The 19,762-nt window shown below is 41.0% G+C and overlaps 1 protein-coding gene across 4 annotated transcripts in view; it reads left to right on the top strand.

The window, feature by feature from the left end:
• The window catches only part of LOC122550565 (angiomotin-like protein 1), a 260,953-nt gene that overhangs the window by 105,684 nt on the left and 135,507 nt on the right, over positions 1-19,762 (top strand). For 2 of the 4 annotated variants that reach the window (XM_087988016.1, XM_087988015.1), the window contains 2 exons: positions 2,986-3,132; positions 4,157-5,078. In XM_087988016.1, the coding sequence (XP_087844142.1) occupies positions 2,986-3,132; positions 4,157-5,078 (1,069 nt within the window). The remainder of the gene's footprint in view (positions 1-2,985; positions 3,133-4,156; positions 5,079-19,762) is intronic. The other 2 variants (XM_087988018.1, XM_087988017.1) reach the window with 2 other exon arrangements.

Below are 19,762 nucleotides of genomic sequence, written 5' to 3'. Positions count from 1 at the left end.
TCTGGTGTGAGCTGCTGACCAGTTACTGAGACAGACTGAAAAACGTATTTCATGTTTTATAGCATAATAAAAGTAAAGACACACAGTAACAGAGGACCATAACACTGAATATTAGATTACTTACAGTGTGGAAACAGGCCCTTCGGCCCAACAAGTCCACACCGCCCCGCCGAAGCGCAACCCACCCATACTCCTACATCTACCCCTTACCTAACACTACGGGCAATTTAGCATGGCCAATTCACCTGACCTGCACATCTTTGGACTGTGGGAGGAAACCGGAGCACCCGGAGGAAACCCACGCAGACACTGGGAGAATGTGCAAACTCCACACAGTCAGTCGCCTGAGTCGGGAATTGAACCCGGGTCTCTGGCGCTGTGAGGCAGCAGTGCTAACCACTGTGCCACCGTGCCACCCACTGCTCACTGTAATGTTCATGAAAGCTGTTTCTGAAATGCTGATGTGATGGATGGGTGCTTTTGGTAGTTTAAAAAAGAGAACAGGCAAGCAGATGATTATTTGAATCGTGATAGACTGGGAAAAGAGAAGGTGCAATGATATCTGGGTGTCCTATAACACCAGTCACTGATTGTAGGCATGTAGGTACAATAGGTGATGAAAAAGCTAAGTCGTGTGTTGGTGGTCTTAGTGATTAGATTAGAGTACAGAAGAGGGGAAGTCTTGCTGCAACTGTACAAGGTATTTTTATCAGTACTATTATGTGCAGCTTTGGTATCCTTATCTAAGGAAGGGTGTTCTGGTTATTGAGAGAGTGCAAAGAAGATTTACCAGACTGATTCCTGGAATAGTAGGATTGACATATGGTGAGAGACTGGAATGATTAGGACTAGATTTCACTAGAATTTAGAAAAATGAAGGGGGTAGGATCTCATAGAAACATACAAAATTCTAACAATTTTAAACAGGAAGTCAGAACTAGTGGTCACAATCTAATGATAAGGTTTAGGCCAAATAGGAGAGTGGTGAGCCTCTGGAATTCTGTCACAAATGTTTGATATAAAAACATTGAATGTTTTTAAAAAAAGAGGTAGGTATATGTCCTGGGATAAAGGGATCAAAGGATATGGGAAGAAAGCAGAAACAGCATATTGTGGTGGATGAATAGTTACTATTATACTGAATGGCTAGGCTCAAAGGGCTGAATGGCTTATTCCTGCTCTTATATTCTATGCTTTTATGTTTTTGCTTCTACAGTTAAAGATAAGAGATGGAAAACAGATTAAATTTGAGGAATAATCAATAAGTTATACTTAAGCCAAGGCCTTTAAAACCAAACTTAATAATATGAAAAACATAATAGCAGGAACAGTTCACACAGTTCTTCTATTAATTAAGATCATGGCTGATTCTAACATTCTGGATTAGTGGTGCTGGAAGAGCACAGCAGTTCAGGCAGCATCCAAGGAGCAGCGAAATAGACGTTTCGGGCAAAAGCCCTTCATCAGGAATAAAGGCAGTGAGCCTGAAGCGTGGAGAGATAAGCTAGAGGAGGGTGGGGGTGGGGAGAAAGTAGCATAGAGTACAATGGGTGAGTGGGGGAGGGGATGAAGGTGATAGGTCAGGGAGGAGAGGTGAGCAGATACGGCAGAGGCGGAGGTATTGAGAATACGGGTTGGCATTTTTGCAAGAGGTAGGGTGGGAAGAGGTGTAATCCAGGTAGCTGTGGGAGTCGGTGGGTTTGTAAAAAATGTCAGTGTCAGCCTTACCTTCTCCAAGAGGAAGGTCAGATAAATAAGCTAAGACATTTGAACATTCAGATATGTTTCAATGTCATTGCACTAGAATGAAGTATCATTGAGCTAAATTAAAAAACAAGGTATGTAAATGACGAAGAATCCTAGATAATGGGACATATAGCAGTGTGTTGTGTTGCTAACTGGTACTGTGCTCTCGGGGTCTGGATTTTGGTTATCTTGTTTAGCTGCTAACTTGGTCCTGTGACATTTTGACTACAGCTGGTAACCGGTAAATTCAGGCAAGAATAGGTACTTTTAAGCTGAAGCCTACTCTACCTGTATTCAAAATACACAGAAGAGGCAGATTAATTCACCTCTGAAGCCTACAAAACACCCTATAAAATTAATAATGAGAGCTACCAATCAGAAATGTCACTCTCATAAGCAGAATTGACAGAATCAGAGAAGAGCTGCTCGTTCAATTGTTACTGGCTATATCTATCTCCCATGTTTATTGCAATTGGGCTCACTATGAGCCTATGTTGGAGAGAAGCGGCCTTTGATTGGAGCAGCAGTGAACAATGGGAAGGTGAGTAGTGATAGTGAGCTCGGTGGCTGCTTCTGTGGAACCAGGAAAATGAGATTGGAATGTGTGGGTGAATTGAGGGAAGTGTTGCTGTGAAAGGGCATGTGAGAGATTTTAGTGGAGAGAGAGAAAGAGAAGTTTTATAAACTGAAAGAACTGTAGATGCTGTAAATCAGAGACAAAAATAGAAATTGTTGGAAAAACTCAGCAGATCTGGCAGCACTTAACTTGAAACTTTAACTTTAATTTCCTTCTACAGGTGCTGCCAACTATCAGGCATTGGCCTGGAGCCTGAAATACTACAGGTACAATGCAGGTCTGTAACAGGTATTCAGACCTGTATAATAGCTCCTTAAATTACACTGCCTTAAGCTAGAGTCTCCACATTTATTTGTAAGGAATTAATTACCTCTGACTTTTAAGTTTGCCTGGTTCCTTTTTCCTTTGTTAACAAGATTGAAACTTCTCTTGGACAAAAACAGAAATTGCTGGAAAAGTTCAGCAGTTCTGGCAGCACATGAAATTAGAATTAAAGTTTTTCATTCGTCATTTGTCAAAAATGAAAAATTACAGCTACAATAAATCTGGCACAATGTCTGATATGTGATGGTCATATGTTAGCTTTTTAAATTACAACAGTAGCTCAGTAAATATGTAGATTAAAACCTTTATATCATATACTTCTTGTTCTTCACTTTCAGATCACCGAGATGAATGTTATGCAGGTACTCCATTATGTTTGTTAGAACAAAGTGAATATCTGCATGAACAAGGATTTTATGGGGAACATGAACTGTATCACAAGCATTTCCGATTAAATACAGAAGATATTAATGAGACGGAAGAAGGTATCTGTCTTTTTAATTTTTCACTGATAGCAACAGTTAAACCAGATTGGTTTCTGGTTGCTATCAGCTTATGGCCTTATGGATATGCATGAAATATTTTTAGCCTTGATTAGTTCAAAATGTCTGTGAAATAATGTCCTAATTAAACCACCACTAATCAGTAATTATGCTGTTTGTTTTAGCATACTTTGTAAGTTCAATTATATAAAATAATAGGATGTGCATACATTTATTCTCAAGCTGAATTTCTCACTTTATTTTTCATACTGAAACATTTATTGATAGGCTCAGTAAATTGTCTGGTGAACTGAAGGTAATGTTTTCCAATGCTTCACAGAGCATTAGACTTCAAAGAAAACAATACAGAACTGGTCTCTCTAGGTGCCTAAAGAAAATAATGCTTCATTTTTCTTCGTGGAATCTGTCCAACCCAAAATAATTTACAGCCAATGAAGTACTGTGCTGTTGAAGTGTAGGTACATTTGTAATGTGGGAATCAACAGTAGCCAATGTATATCAAACTAAACCCTATAAATAGCAATGTGCTCAATAATAAGATGATCTGTTTCGGTCATACAAATTTAAAAATCACACAACACCAAGTTATAGTCCAACAGGTTTATTTGGAAACACTAGCTTTTGGCGCGCTGCTCCTTCATCAGGAGATTGTGGAGGATAAGATTGTAAGACACAGAACTTATAGCAAAAGTTTGCAATGTGATATAACTGAAATTATATATTGAAGAAAACCCGGATCGTTTGATAAGTCTCCCATCTTTTAGAATGACCATGTTGGTTTCAGTTCTTTCACATGTAAATGGCAAACTTTTTTTAAAAAGTTACATTCTCAAGTGAACTTTAACAGTTAGTGTCATGTCGGCCCAGATAATGTATTGAAGGTGTCAGCTCCCTGCGTGGGTCTGTCTGTGCCACAATGGTCACTCTATATCAATACATTTTATATTTAATTAAGCACCTTTTATATAAACCGTACATAAATTTTAACAAACATGTTGTTTTCTAGGTAAAGAGATACTTTTCAACCAACCCCCTCAGAACCTCATTGGGACTCCAAATTTTGAAATGAGAGGTTCAGAGGAAGCATCAACGGGAACAGTTTTGCAGCGCCTAATTCAAGAGCATTTAAGATATGGAAATCCAAATGAGAACATGAACCTACTGGCAATACAGCAGCAAGCCACAGGGAGCACCGGCCCAACTAACAGTAGTGGAAGCACACACTCTTCCTCAGAGAACCTCACGCAGGAAGATCCGCAAATGGTCTATCAGTCAGCACGTCAAGAACCCCAAGGGCAAGAACATCAGGTGGATAACAGTGTGATGGAGAAGCAGGCACGGGTCACTCTAGCCCAACAGAATATTGAAGAACTACCAACCTATGAGGAAGCCAAAGCACAATCTGAATTCTTCAGAGGGCAGCAGCAAGCATCGGTTGGCTCTAATGTTGCAGGGATCACTAATCAAAAAACAAAAACTGAGGGGAGACCTACAGTTAACCGAGTAAGCTCTGGGCAGATACACAAAGATGAGGCATTAAAAGAACTTAAACAAGGTCATGTACGTTCACTTAGTGAGCGTTTAATGCAACTGTCTCTAGAAAGAAATGGTGTAAAGTCACATCTTCCTGCCTCAAAAAACAATCTCCCTTCCCAACAAACCAATAATCCCTTCAAGAATGGAGGACAACAATCTACCCAAACCCTGACAAAGGGTGTAGATCCAAGAGGTCCTCCTCCAGAATACCCTTTTAAAACCAAACAAATGTTGCCACGACTTAACCAATCTCATGAGCTTGTGAATTTTTATAATGATTCGCACTCTCCAAATCCTCAGGAATTGCTTCAACCATATCCTGGAACTCTGGCAATTAGACAAGAAGCAACAATCCTAAGATATCAATCACCACCAGAATATGAATCGAACAGGTAAAAATACATTTCACTTTCTATTTTTAAAAAATGCATTCTAATTTTATGGAATCATTAATCAATAAGTTAGGTAATAAAAACAAAGTGCTGGAGAAAATTTGGCATGACAGCATCTGTGGAGAGAGAACCAAAGATAATGTTTTTGAGTCTGATATGACTCTAATAAATTATTCAACTAGATTATTATGAGTCTGGAATCATGTGAGCAAGACCAGGTAGGGATGGCAGATTTCCCTCGCCAAAGGGCATTCATGAAACAGATAGTTTTGTTTGGCAATCCACATAGTTGCCATTAGGTCAATGTTTTATTCCTGACTTTTTAAAAAAATTAATTCAAATTTCACCAGTTTCCAAGGTGAGATTCAAACGTTTGTCCCCTGAACACTTAACCTGGTGTTCCAGATTGCTAGTGTAGTGACATCACTGTGACACCATTGCCAGCATGCATTTATAGATTTTGCCGTTTCAAATTTATATTGTCTGAAGAGAAACATTTTGAATGATATGCCTGATTCACTGATCCTGCATTCCCAAAGTAGCATGGACCAAAGATAGCACTGCAATATTTGTGTGCCAATTCTTTAGCCTACATTCTTTTTGAATATGTTAAGATTTTTTTTTCACTCTTGTATAACATTAAAGTAAAGTACTTGTGATAGTGTAGACACAATTTGAAATGATAAATTAAAGATATCAGACAAGAATATTAAAACATTAATTTAGATTTATTCTGTCCTATGATTGCAAAAAAACTAAATTTGTATACATGGCAAAAGGATATTATTTTGGATTTAATATTGGAGAACAGTACTGTCTGATTTTTTTCATTCGTTATTTATCATTTACTGTGCTCATGTCACAGCAATGAACTAGAATGTGTATCCAAAAAAAAACTTGTTCTTGTCTTTTAAACTGTATAGAATCTAAACAAGGAACCACACAATGAGAAATGACTTTTCAGCTTGCCAAGTTCATTCTCGCTCATTGTTCCTTATATCGTCACTACTAAATCCAGCCTGGACAAAAGCTTTTTTATAGCAGGAACATCTTTGTATGTCATGGGAATCAATGATTTCAGCCTAGTCCAATTTCTACAATTCAAATTCCTTTCTCAACTAGATATTTTTATATGTCATGGGAATCAATGATTTCAGCCTAGTCCAATTTCTACAATTCAAATTCCTTTCTCAACCAGATATTTTTCTATTTATAGTTTTGTGGTAGTGCAGAACTTCAGAAGTTCTGAAAAATGACACATTTTATTGAAAATTTACATCTTCACATATCAGAGCAATTTGCAGGAAACATCAATGTAAAAGGAGAACCAACATTTATATTAAATGAATGGAGTGTGCTGGCTTGTTGACAAGTAAATCTGAATGGTAAAGGTTTTGCTATGGAAAATTCACTAGTAAAATGACTGGTGGTTAACTGTCAAGTCAAGTTTAAGTTTTGAATGAGGCAGGTTGACTTTGATTGTTCGTTTGTGCTGAGAAGTGAACCAGAATATGGGTGTCATCTATTTTGTTGCATTGAAACAATTGCAGTGTGTAATTCTATCTATCTGCAAAGAACAGGGCCCTCTATATTATCTATGTAGCTTCCAAAATATATACTGCACAACACTGTGAGCCTGGCTGACACTAAAACTCTGAATTATTAGTAAATGTTGTCAAATCCCAGATGGTATTTGCTCAGTTTCTTGTTGCTCATTAAAGGAATTTATAATCATTATCAGCCTCATCGAAAGTCCAATTTAAGTCAAGTTCATTCTGTTATCTCAAGAGCCTATTTTCATCCTCCTAATTTGTGACTCCAGCATTATTTAACTGTGGTCAGTGCCTGGATTGTTCATGGCTGCAGTGACATCACCAGATATTGCATGTATGCTCAAATAATCAGGTGTGGAGCTTTCAGATAAAAAGACCCTCCAAAAGAAGTACCCACAGAATTTATAAATCCACCATATTGAAAAGAATTTGAATGCTGCGAAGAGACTTTTTATTAAAAATAGCATGAGATGTTTGCCATTTTATAAAAATGAAAGAACGAGCTGCAATACTTTATTATTGATATACCAGTGAAGATGAGCTCACATTGCTTCATAAACAAGTCCTTACCTTAGGCCCTAATTATTTTGTTTGTTGTAAAAGATTCCGGAATATAGTGTCAAAAACAGAAGTTGCTGGAAAAGCTAGGCAGTTCTGGCAGCATCTGTGAAGAGAAATCAAAGTTTACCGAGTTCTGAGGAAGGGTCACCAGATCTGAAACATTAACTTTTTTGATTTCTCTTCACAGATGCTGCCAGACCTACTGAGCTTTTCCAGCAACTTTTGTTTTTGTTTCTGATTTACAGCATCCACAGTTCTTTTGGTTTGTATTCAGAGTGTAGTGTGTCTGGAATTACAACTTCACATCAGAATGCCTTCTGATGCTTGGATTAATATGTTACAATTGTTTTTAAATTAAGTGGCATATAGTCACGATTTGCTGGTTTGGCCATTCAAAACACTGTCCTGAAAGAATGGAAAATGTTCTGTTCTCTGAATGTCATTTGTATGATGAGTAGAAATAGGCAAAGTGTTCCATAACTTCTGTGACAGAATCCTTTCGACATTCCTGATCGCTCTCCATCTTCCAGCGAGGAAAATAAATCTTGTCTAAGTTAAATGGCCTTTTTTTTTAAAAAGTCTCCCATAAGAAGAGCAAATTTCATTTGAATTGAAGGCCACTTGACTTTTATCAGTCAAAAGGAAGATAAGTTTATACTAAATAACACAAGAAAATTGGGGAAGTGGAGGGAAAGAAGAAATAAAAACTTTCCATAAAATCAAAATTGTTTTAGTTAATTATGTGAGAAACAGACTATCAAGAAACTGAAAGACATTCCACAAGCAAATATTTATGTCTATCAATTCAGCATTCTATTCTTTGTATGCAATGGATACAGCAAAGTTAATACAACCTAAACCAGCAAAAAATAAAGTCAAAGCAGATCATAAAATGATACTATAGCAGTCCTCTTTGTTTTAATTTATCAGTTTTAAGGGGCACACCCTTGGTGTTTATTTGGTGGCATTGGCTTGGCTCATGGAAAAATGTGTGGAGAATGCAAAAGACTGGATGACGAGGGACTGAGTTAAAAGCAAAAGTAGCAACAGATAACAGGAGCCCATCAACAGTTATCATTTCTGAAGAGAATGTCCCCTGAGAGATGGTGATGGCACAGCATTTGGATACTGTTGATGAAGTGGGAGGGATGGATGAAGTGCTGAAATTGGTTAAATGTGGCGAAATGGCGTAGATGATTATTTAATGCAAATTAATTAAAAGCTATTCTTAATGTTAAGAATGAAAATCCCAGAAATTTGAATGAAAGTTTTCAAAAAAGCTGTTTGGTGAGTTAAAAGAACATTGATCATATTGATAGAGATGATGTAATGTCTATACCTTTTACAGTTTCTACACTACTTAACTCAAATTGGTGTGTCACTGGACAAACTTAAGCTCTCGGAAGAAGCAGTTTTAGTGCTGATACAAGCCTTCAATATCAGTCAAGGTTTTTTTCGTGGAGTAACATTGTTGATTAGGAAGCTGATCCCCTCAACAATAGTTATTGAAATTACAGCAGGTTTTGAAGGAATAATATTTATTCCTTGTATAGCATCAAGCCCATCAATGTAAACTTGCATTTTCAACTTGACAGAGAACCTAAATTGTCCTTTTTTTTACAAAAATAAGTTACATGACAGAATCGTGATAATTTGTTTTGATATTCTGAGGTCTTTTTTCACACTTTTGCTGAAAGAATGATGAGAAATTGTGTATTTACAGAAATACTGTTGCAAAATGATAGTAATTTGACTGAAAATGTTTTGCAGGTTTCAGTCTATTGCGTCCAGATTCATTTTATTTACGTATTTTTGAAAAATCTAGAAGAGCGTAGAAGCACTATTACATATAGCTAATAATCTGTCAGTTAAAAGTATAGAACATGGAATAGCACAAGAACAGATCCTTCGGCACATGATTTTTGCTGAACATGGCATCAAGTTAACCTAATCCCTTCTGCCTGCCCATGGTCCAAAACCCTCCATTCAGATTTAGATTTAGATTACTTACAGTGTGGAAACAGGCCCTTCGGCCCAACAAGTCCACACCGAACCGCCGAAGCACAACCCACCCATACATTTATCCCTTACCTAACACTATGGGCAATTTAGCATGGCCAATTCACCTGACCTGCACATCTTTGGACTGTGGGAGGAAACCGGAGCACCCGGAGGAAACCCACGCAGACACGGGGAGAACATGCAAACTCCACACAGTCAGTCGCCTGAGGTGGGAATTGAACCCAGGTCTCTGGCGCTGTGAGGCAGCAGTGCTAACCACTGTGCCACCGTGCTGCCCTTTCTTATTCATGTGATTATCTAAAAGACACTTAAACACTCCTATTGTATCTGCTTCCACCATCACCCCTGGCAGTGCATTACAAGCCCCTACCACTTTGTTTTAGAAAGAAACTTGCCCCTCTCACCTCCTTTTGAACTTTCCCCCCCTTATCTTAAATGATGCCCTCGAACATTAGACATTTCAACTCTGGGGGGGAATAAAGATTATCTAGCTTATCTCTCCATGCATCAGGCTCTCTACCTTTATTCCTGATGAAGGGCTTTTGCCCGAAACGTCAATTTTACTGCTCCTCAGATGCTGCCTGAACTGCTGTGCTCTTCCAGCACCACTAATCCAAAATAAAGATTATGACTGTCAACTCTGTGTGCCTTTCATAATTTAATAATCTTCTCCATCAGGTCTCCCCTAACCTTCACTGCTCCAGAGAAAACAACCCAAGGCTGTCCAGCCTCTCCTTATAGCTTATACCATGTAATCCAGGCAGCATTCTGGTAAACCTCTTGTGCACCTGAGAAAGTGTAGGTATGTGTAGGAAAGTGTATGAGCAGGTAGGGAAAGAGTTAAGTTTTGGGTGGTGTAACAAAGGCTCAGCTAGCATGACTTTGACCAGATAAGAAATTGCAGTAAACAATGAGGTGGTGGTGGCAAGGGTAGTGGGTTGATGAGGTGAAAAAGCATTTATTATATAAAGCCAGTTAACAAAGTGAAAACCATTCATTATGTGAAACCAGTTAACAAGGTTAAGAACGTTCATCGTATAATCCCAGATGGTTTAATCTTTACTGTTGATGCTCACTGATTGTAACGGTCACCCAATCAATATGTATGTTGCCTTGTCTGGATGTTCCTCCCTGTAAAATTCATCAAGAAACTGCTATTACAGAGAAGACCGAGAACTCTGGTCGCTGTGCATGTGGGCGGTCGTTCTCTCTCCCTCCAGGGCCCGGAATTAAAATGAAAGAGGTAAAATATACTGTGTCTCTGAGCGTTTTGCTTCGACTGAGATGGGAATGGGATGACACATCCTCTCCAAAGTCTGCATATCCTTCCTGTGGTGTAGTGACCAGAGTTGAATGCAATACTCTAATTGCAGCCTAACCAAACTTTTATAAAGCTATAAGATCCCTGACTCTTGTACTGAATACCCTGACCACTAAAGCCATGTTAACTCTCCCTTATTAGGACATGCTTTTCCAAATGTGTGTAAATCCTATCTGTAAGAATTCTCTCCAATTGCTCCCAGCCACCGATTTCAGACTCACTGGTCAGTCATTTCTGGGATTATCCCTATTTCCCTTGAACAGAGGAACAACATTTGCCAGTCCTAAGGCACCTCTGCAGTGGCTAGAGAGACTACAAAGACCATAAGAGAGAGGAGCAGAAATTAGGCCATTCGGCCCATCAAGTCTGCTCTGCCATTCAATCATGGCTGATAGGTTTTTCAACCCCATTTTCCTACTTTTTCCCCATAACCTTTGATCCCCTTGGTAATCAAGAACTTAGCTATCTCTGTTTTTTTTTTAAATATACTCAGTGCTCTAGCCTCCATAGCCTTCTGTGGCAATGAATTCCATAGTTTCACCACTCTCTGGTTGAAGAAGTTTCTCATTATCTTCATTCTAAAGGGTCTTCCCTTTACTCTAAGGCTTCCCTTTACTCCCCAACATCCACTCAGTCCGATCCCCCCGCATCCTTCTAAATTCCATCAAGTGTAGTCTCAGAGTTGTCAAATGTTCCTCATATGTTAAGCCTTTCATTCCTGGGATCATTCTTGTGAACCTTCTCTGAATCTGTTCCAGGACAAGTACATCCTTCCTGAGGGATGTGGCCCAATATTAGAACATAGAACATGGAAAGGTACAGCACAGAACAGGCCCTTTGGCCCACAATGTTGTGCCGCAGATTATTCATAATCTAAAATAAAATAATCTAAACTACGCACCCCTCAATTCACTGCTATCCATGTCCATGTCCAGCAGTTACTTAACTGTCCCTAATGACTCTGCTTCCACCACCACCACTGGCAACGCATTCGTACATTCACAACTCTCTGCGTAAAGAGCCTTCCTCTGATGTTTCCTCTATACCTTCCTCCTAATATCTTAAAATTATGACCCCTCGTGCCAGTCAATCCTGCCCTGAGGAAATGTCTCTGGCTATTGCCTCTATCCATGCCTCTCATTATCTTGTATACCTCGATCAGGTCACCTCTCTTCCTCCTCCTCTCCAGAGAGAAAAGTCCAAGCTTAGTCAACCTCTCTTCGTAAGACAAGCCCTCCAGTCCAGACAGCATCCTGGTAAACCTTCTTTGCACCCTCTCCAAAGCCCCTGTATCTTTCCTATAATAGGGTGACCAGAACTGGACACAATAATTCAAATGTGGACTCACCAGGCACGTGTAGAGCTGCAGCAAAAACTTGCGGCTCTTAAACTCGATCCATGTGCTTTCTTAACAACCCTGTCCATTGGGTGGCAACTTTGAGGGATCTATGCACTTGAACATCAAGATCCCTCTGTTACTCCACTGCCAAGAATCCTGTCTTAATACTATATTCAGCATTCAAGTTCGACATTCCAAAACGTATCACTTCGCATTTATCCATTTATCTTCGCAGATGTTGAACTCCATCTGTCATTTCTTAGGCCAGCTCTGCATCCTGTCTATGTTACACTGCAGCCTGCAATAGCCCTCGATACTATCAATGGCACCTCCAACCTTTGTGTTAACGGCAAATTTACTAACCCACCTCTCAACCTTCTCATCCAAGTCATTTATAAAAACTGCAAAGAGCAGAGGCCCAAGAACCAGAGCCCTGCGGGACCCCACTCAACACTGACCTCCAGGCAGAATAGTTTCCATCTACAGCCTTCTTTCAGCCAACCAATTCTGAATCCAGGTAGCCAAATCTCCCTGTATCCCATGCCTCCTGACTTTATGAATGAGCCTACTATGGGGAACCTTATCAAATGCCTTGCTGAAGTCCATATACGCCACATCCGCTGTTTGACCTTCGTCAACCTGTCTTGTCACCTCCTCAAAGAACTCAATAAAATTTGTGAGGCATGACCTGCCCCTCTCAAAGCCATGCTGACTGCCTTTAATCATATAGTCATAAATCCTATCCCTCAGAATTCTTTCCAAAACCTTGCTGACTACAGATGTAAGACTGACTGGTCAGTAATTGCAAGGGATATCCCTATTCCCCTTCTTGAAAAGAGGAACAATATTTGCCTCCCTCCAATCCTCCGGTACAACTCCCATGGAGAGTGAGGAAGCAAAGATCTTTGCCAGCAGCTTAGCAACCTCCTTTCTTGCTTCCCAGAGCAACCTAGGATAAATCTAGTCTGGCCCTGGAGTCTGGAAATTTTGTTTGCCAAAATTTCCAGCATGTCAACTTCATCAATCTTTGATCTGTTTAAGCCTGTTTCCCAGCTCCTCAAAGTTCTCATTCACAACAAGGTCCCTTTTCCTTAGTGAAAATCAAAGCAAAAAACTCATTTAGGTCTTCCCCTACCTGCTTGGACTCCATGCACAAGTTCCCTATGCTATCCCTGATTTGGCCCTATCTTCTCCCTGGTTATTCTCTTATTCCTCATGTATGAGTAAAATGCCTTTGGGTTCTTCCTAATCCTTCCTGCCAAGCCTCTTTCATGCCCCCTCCTGGCTCTCCTCAGTCCATTTTTGAGCTCCTTTCTAGAAAGCCTGTAAAGCTGTGCTAGATCCTTGCATCCTCCACCTTACGTAAGCTGCCTTCTTCCTTTTGACGAGAAGCTTCTCTGTTCTCCCTTCTTGCCTGTCTCAGAGGAACAAATTCATGCATCACTTACAACAACTGCTTCTTAAACAGTCTTGACATGTCTGTTGGGCCCTTTCTGTGGACTTATTGCTCCCAATCTGTACTTCCCAGCTCCTGTCTGATAGTGTCATAATTTCCTTTTCCCCAATTAAATATCTTCCTTTGGTAACTGCTCCTTTCCCTCTCCAAGGCCATGGTAAATGTAAGGCAGTTGTGGTCACTGTCACCAAAGTGCTTTCCCACTGTGAGATCTGATACCTGTCCTGGCTCATTGCCGAGCACCAAATCCAAAATGACCTCTTCCCCTCGTCGCCTGTCTACATACTGAGTAAGGAAATCCTTCTGATCATTCCTGACAAAAACGGCTCCATCTGCACTAAGGGAGTTTCAGTCAATATTGGGAAAGTTGAAGTCACCCATATCAACAACCTTGCTACATAGAACATTACAGCGCAGTACAGGCCCTTCGGCCCTTGATGCTGCGCCGCCCTGTCAGACAATCTGAAGCCCATCCCACCTACACTATTCCATGTACATCCATATGCCTGTCTAATGATAACTTATATGCACTTAAACTTGGCGAATTTACTACCGTTGCAGGCAAAGCATTCCATACCCTTACTACTCTGAGTAAGGAAACTATCTCTGACATCTGTCTTATACCTATCTCCCCTCACTTTAAAGTTGTCCCCCCTCATGTTTGCTGAACCCATACTTGGAAAAAGGCTCTCCCTGTCCACCCAACCTAATCCTCTGATTATCTTGTATGTCTCTATTAAGTCACCTCTCAACCTTCTTCTCTCTAACGAGAACAGCTTCAAAGCCCTCAGCCGTTCCTCGTAAGACATTTCTTCCATACCAGGCAACATCCTAGTAAGTCTCCTCTGCACCCTTTCCAAAGCTTCCACATCCTCCTTATAATGCGATGACCAGAACTGTACACAATACTCCACGTGTGGCTGTACCAGAACTTTGTACAGCTGCAGCATAACCTCCTGGTTCCAGAACTCAATCCCTCTATTAATAAAGGCCAAAACACTGTCTGCCTTCTTAACAACCCTGTCAATCTGGGTGGCAACTTTCAGGGATGTGTGTACATGGATACCAAGATCTGTCTGCTCATCTGCACTCCCAAGAATCTTACCATTAGCCCAGTACTTTGCATTCCGATTACTCCGTCCTCACACTTGTCCATATTAAACTCCATTTTGCCACCTCTCAGCCCAGCTCTGCATCCTATCTATGTCTCTCTGCAACCTACTACATCCTTCGTCACTATCCACAACTCCACCGACCTTAGTGTCATCCGCAAATTTACTAATCTACCCTTCTAAGCCCTCATCCAGGTCATTTATAAAAATGACGAACAGCAGTGGACCCAACACTGACCCTTGTGGTACGCCACTAGTAACTGGACACCAAGATGAACATGTTCCATCAACTACAACCCTCTGTTTTCTTTCAGCAAGCCAATTACTGATCCAAACTGCTGTGTCTCCCACAATCCCATTCCTCCGCATTTTGTATAATAGCCTACTGTGGGGAACCTTATCAAACGCCTGGCTGAAATCCATATACACCACATCAACCGGTTTACTCTCATCTATCTGTTTGGTCACTTTGTTAAAAAACTCAATAAGATTTGTTAGGCACGACTTACCCTTCACAAAACCATGCTGACTTTCCCTGATTAAATTATTCTTTTCAGGATGGTTATAAATCCTATCTCTTATAACCTTTTCCAACACTTTACCAACAACTGAGGTGAGACTCACTGGTCTGTAATTACCAGGGTTGTCTCTACTAGACTTTTTGAATAAGGGAACCACATTTGCTGTCCTCCAGTCCTCAGGCACTATTCCTGTAGACAATGATGATTTGAAGATCAATGCCAAAGGCTCGGCAATCTCTTCCCTTGCTTCCCAGAGGATCCTAGGATAGATCCCATCCGGCCCAGGGGATCTATTTTCACACTCTGCAGTATTTCTAATACCTCTTCCTTGTGAACCTCAATCTCTTCTAGTCTAGGTGCAAGTATCTCTGTATCTTCGTTGCCAACATTTTCATTTTCTATAGTGAACACTGTCGAAAAATATTTATTTAGTGCTTCCCCTATCTCCTCTGTCTCCACACACAACTTCCCACTATTATCCTTGATTGGCCCTAATTTAACTCTCGTCATTCTTTTATTCTTGACAAACCTATGGAAAGCCTTAGGGTTAACCCTGATCCTATCTGCCAACAACTTCTCCTGTCTCCTCCTGGCTCTTCTGAGCTCTCTTTTTAGGTCTTTCCTGACTTCCTTGTAACTCTCAAGCGCCCTAACTAAGTTTTCACATTTTGTCCCAACATAAGCCGCCGCCCCGCCACCTTCTTGTCTAGGGATTCCACTTCCTTAGTAAACCGCAGCTCACGCGTCCTATATCTTCCTCCCTGCCTGACAGGTACATACTTATCGAGGACACACAGGAGCTTTTCCTTGAATAAGCTCCACATTTTTAATGTGTTCATCCCCTGCAGTTTCCTTCCCCATTCTATGCTTCCTAAATCTTTCCTAATTGCATCGTAATTTCCCTTTCCCCAGCTGTAACTCTTGCTTGGTGGAGTATACCTATCCCTTTCCATCACTAAAGTAAATCTGACGGAATTGTGATCGCTGTCTCCAAAGTGCTCACCTACTTCCAAATCTAACACCTGGCCAGGCTTGTTACCTAGTACTAAATCTAAAGTGGCTTCGCCCCTTGTAGGCCTGTCTACATACTGTGTCAGGAAGCCCTCCTGCACACACTGGACAACTACTGACCCATCTATAGTACTCATACTGTAGTGATCCCAGTCAATATTTGGATAGTTGAAGTCCCCCATGACAACTACCCTGCCCCTCTCACTCCTATCGAGAATCATCTTTGCTATCCTTTCCTCTACATCTCTGGGACTATTTGGAGGCCTATAGAAAACTCCCAGCATGGTGACTTCTCCTTTCCTGTTTCTAACCTCAGTCCATACTACCTAAGTTAACGAGTCCCCAAACATCCTTTTTACAACTGTAATATTGTCCCTGATCAACAATGCCACACCTCCCCCTCTTTTACCATCTTCTCTGTTCTTACTGAAAGATCTGAATCCTGGAACCTGCAACAGCCATTCCTGTCCCTGTTCTATCCATGTCTCTGTAATGGCCATAACATCGAAGTCCTAGATACCAACCCACGCTGCCAGTTCACCCACTTTATTTCGGATGCTCCTTGCATTGAAGTACACTTCAAACCAGGTTCTCGCTTGCCAGTGTCAGATACTTGATTTTGGAACTCCCTGCTCTCATCCTTTTCTGTACCTGTCCTACAATTTTGATTCCCATCCCCCTGCTGTATTAGTTTACATCTACATTTTTCCAAAATCTGCCAGCCTATGAGTTCTTTAATCTCCCTACTGCTATTAGGGGGACTGTAGAAAACCCCCAATGAGATGGCTGCTCCCTTCCTATTCCTAACTTCCACCCATACCGACTCAGTGGACAAACCGTCCTCAATAACCTTTGTTTCTGTAGCTGTGATGCACTCTCTGATTAGCAATGCTACACCCCCTCTTTTTCCACCTTCCCTGTCCTTTTGAAACATTCTAAACCCTGGAACATCAAGCAACCGTTCCTGCCCTGTGAAACCCACGTGACCATAACGTCTCCGTTATGGCCACAACATAATCCCAAGTACTGACCCATGCTGTAAGTTCATCATTCTTATTTCTGACGCTCTGTGCGTTAAAGCAGGCACACTTTAACTGATACCTTTGTTTCATCATGTGAAAAACCTTCCTGATAGGTTCACTACATCCTGTCACTGCCCCATCTACAACTACCCCCTCTCAGATATGTAGCTCTGGTTGCCACCCCCTTGCTCACCGTACTCTGACCAGAGTTTTATAAAACCTCAGAAGTAATCCTGCTTCTATGTTCTAGTTTTCTCATAATGAATGACCACATTGTATTTGCCTTCCTAAATAAGGAGGGGGTGTTCCTAATCAAACTGCAAGTTTACCTTAAAAGAAACCCTTTGCACTTCAGATTTCTGAATTTTCTCCCCATTTAGAGAATAGTCCATGTCTCTATTCTTCCTACTAACCTGCATGACATCACACTTTCGCACATTGTATTTCATCTGCCACTTCTCAGCCCACTCTCCTAACCGTCAATATCTTTCTGCAGCTTCCCTGCCTCATCAATACTACATGTCCCTCCACCTATTTTTGTATCATCTGCCCTCGGTCCCTTTATCCAGATCATTAATGTATAAAGTGAAAAGTTGTGGTCCCAACAATGACCTTTGTGGAACACCAATCATCACTGGCTTCCACCCTGAGAAGGACCCTCTTATCCCTACTGTTTGCCTCTTGCCAAAAGGCCAATCTTCTATCCATACTAGTACCTTGCCTCTAATACCGTGGGCCCTTATCCTACTCAGCAGCCTTGTGTGAGGCATCTTATCAAATGCCTTCTGGAATTTCAGATATATAACATCCATTGGCTGCCCATTACCACCTCAAAAGAATTCTAGAAGATTTGCCAGGCATGTTCTCCCTTTGATGAAACTATGCTGACTTTCCCCTATTTTACCATGCACTTCCAAGTATTCAGAAATGTCATCCTTCACAAAGGACTCCAAACTTTTATCAGCAACTGAGATCAGGCTAATCAGCCTTTAATGTCTCGTCTTTTGCCTTACTCCCGCTTTAAACAGAAGGATTATATTAGTGATTTTCCAGTGGTCTGTGAACCTCCTTGACTCCATTGATTCCTGAAAGATCACTACTAAAGCCTCCACTATCTCTTCAGTTATCGCTTTCAGACATTTGGGGTGTAGCCCATCTGGTCCATGTGATTTATCCACTTTCAGACTTTTCAGTTTGTCTAGAATATTCTCCTTACTGATGGCCACCATAGTCATCCCTGCCCCGCACCCCCTCGCAAACTCTTGAATTTTTGGGATCTTAGTCATATCTTCCAACGTACTTTTTCAATTCCTCAGTCATTTCTTTGTTCCCCATTACTACTCCAACGTCATTTTCCAGCAGCCCAATGTCCACTTTTGCCTCTGTTGCCCTTTTATATATCTGAAGAAACTCTTTCAATCTTTTCTAATATTACTGGCTAGCTTACCCTCCTGTTTAATCTTCTCCCTTGTTATTGCTTCCTTCATTGTCCTCTCGTCTTCCCACTGCCCTTCACCACATTATATGCTTCCTCTTTTGCTTTTATACTATTCCTGATTTCCTTGGTCAGCCACGATTGCCTCATCCTCCTTGTACCATGCTCCTTTTGCTTCAGGATGAATTTTTGCTGTGTCTCCCAAATTACTCCCAGAAACTCCCACCATTGCTGTTCCACTGTCTTTCCTGCTAGGCTCCTTTCCCAGTCAATTCTATAAGAATTCTCGAAGATTTGCCAGGCATGTTCCTTCTCCCTCATGCCTCTGAAGTTGCCTTTATTCAACTGTAATATCATTACATCGGATTCCATCTTCTCCCTCTCAAATTGCTGATTACATTCTATCATATTATAATTATTGCCTCCTCAGGGTTCCTTCACCTTAAGCTCCCTTATGAAGTCTGCCTCATCGCCAATGTGCCTAGCAGTGGCTGAGTTAGATTAATTTAGATAGACATGAGGTGCTGCATTTTGGAAAAACAAATCAGGGCAGCACCTTTACACCTTTAATGGTAAGTTCCTAGGGAGTGTTGCTAAACAGAGACCTTGTAGTGCAGATTCACAGTTCCTTGAAAGTAAAGTCATAGGTAGATAGGATAGTGAAGAAGGCATTTGGTATTTGTTCCTTTATTGGTCAGAGCATTGAATTGTGAGGTCATGTTGCAGCTGTACAGGGCATTGGGTGGTCACTTTTGAAATATTGTGTGCAATTCTGGTCTCCCTCATATAGGAAGGGGTTCAGAAAAGAATTACAAGGATGTTGCCAGGGTTGGAAGGTTTGAGCTATATGGAGACGCTGCAGCTATTTTCCCTGGAGCACTGGAGGCTGGGGGGTGACCTTATTAGAGGCTTATAAAATCACGAGGACCATGGTTAGGGTAAATAGGCAAGGTCTTTTCCCTGGAGTTGAGGAGTCCAGAACTAGAGGGCATAGGTTTACGGTGAGAGGGGAAAGATTTACAAGGGACCTAAGCAGCATCTTTTTCACAAGAGGTGGCACATATATGAAATGAGCTGCCTGAGAAAGTGGTGGAGGCTGGTACAATTGCAACATTTAAAAGGCATCTGGATGGTTATATGAATAGGAAGGGTTTAGAGGGATATGGGCCAAGTACTGGCAAATGTGACTAGATTAGGTTGGGGTATCTGGTCAGCATGGATGAGTTGGACCGAAGGGTCTGTCTCTGTGCTGTACATCTCTGACTCACACTTCCTTTCCCTCAGCAATATCCTCTAAAACTTTGTTCAAGGCTCCAGGAATCTCTTTCCTC

The sequence above is a fragment of the Chiloscyllium plagiosum genome, unplaced genomic scaffold (assembly GCF_037043375.1).
Source record: "Chiloscyllium plagiosum isolate Xiang-an unplaced genomic scaffold, Cpla_swu_hap1 HiC_scaffold_6, whole genome shotgun sequence".
NCBI lineage: Eukaryota > Metazoa > Chordata > Chondrichthyes > Orectolobiformes > Hemiscylliidae > Chiloscyllium > Chiloscyllium plagiosum.
The sequence above is the reverse complement of the archived record's forward strand: the minus strand, read 5'-3'. Positions and strand labels throughout refer to the sequence as shown.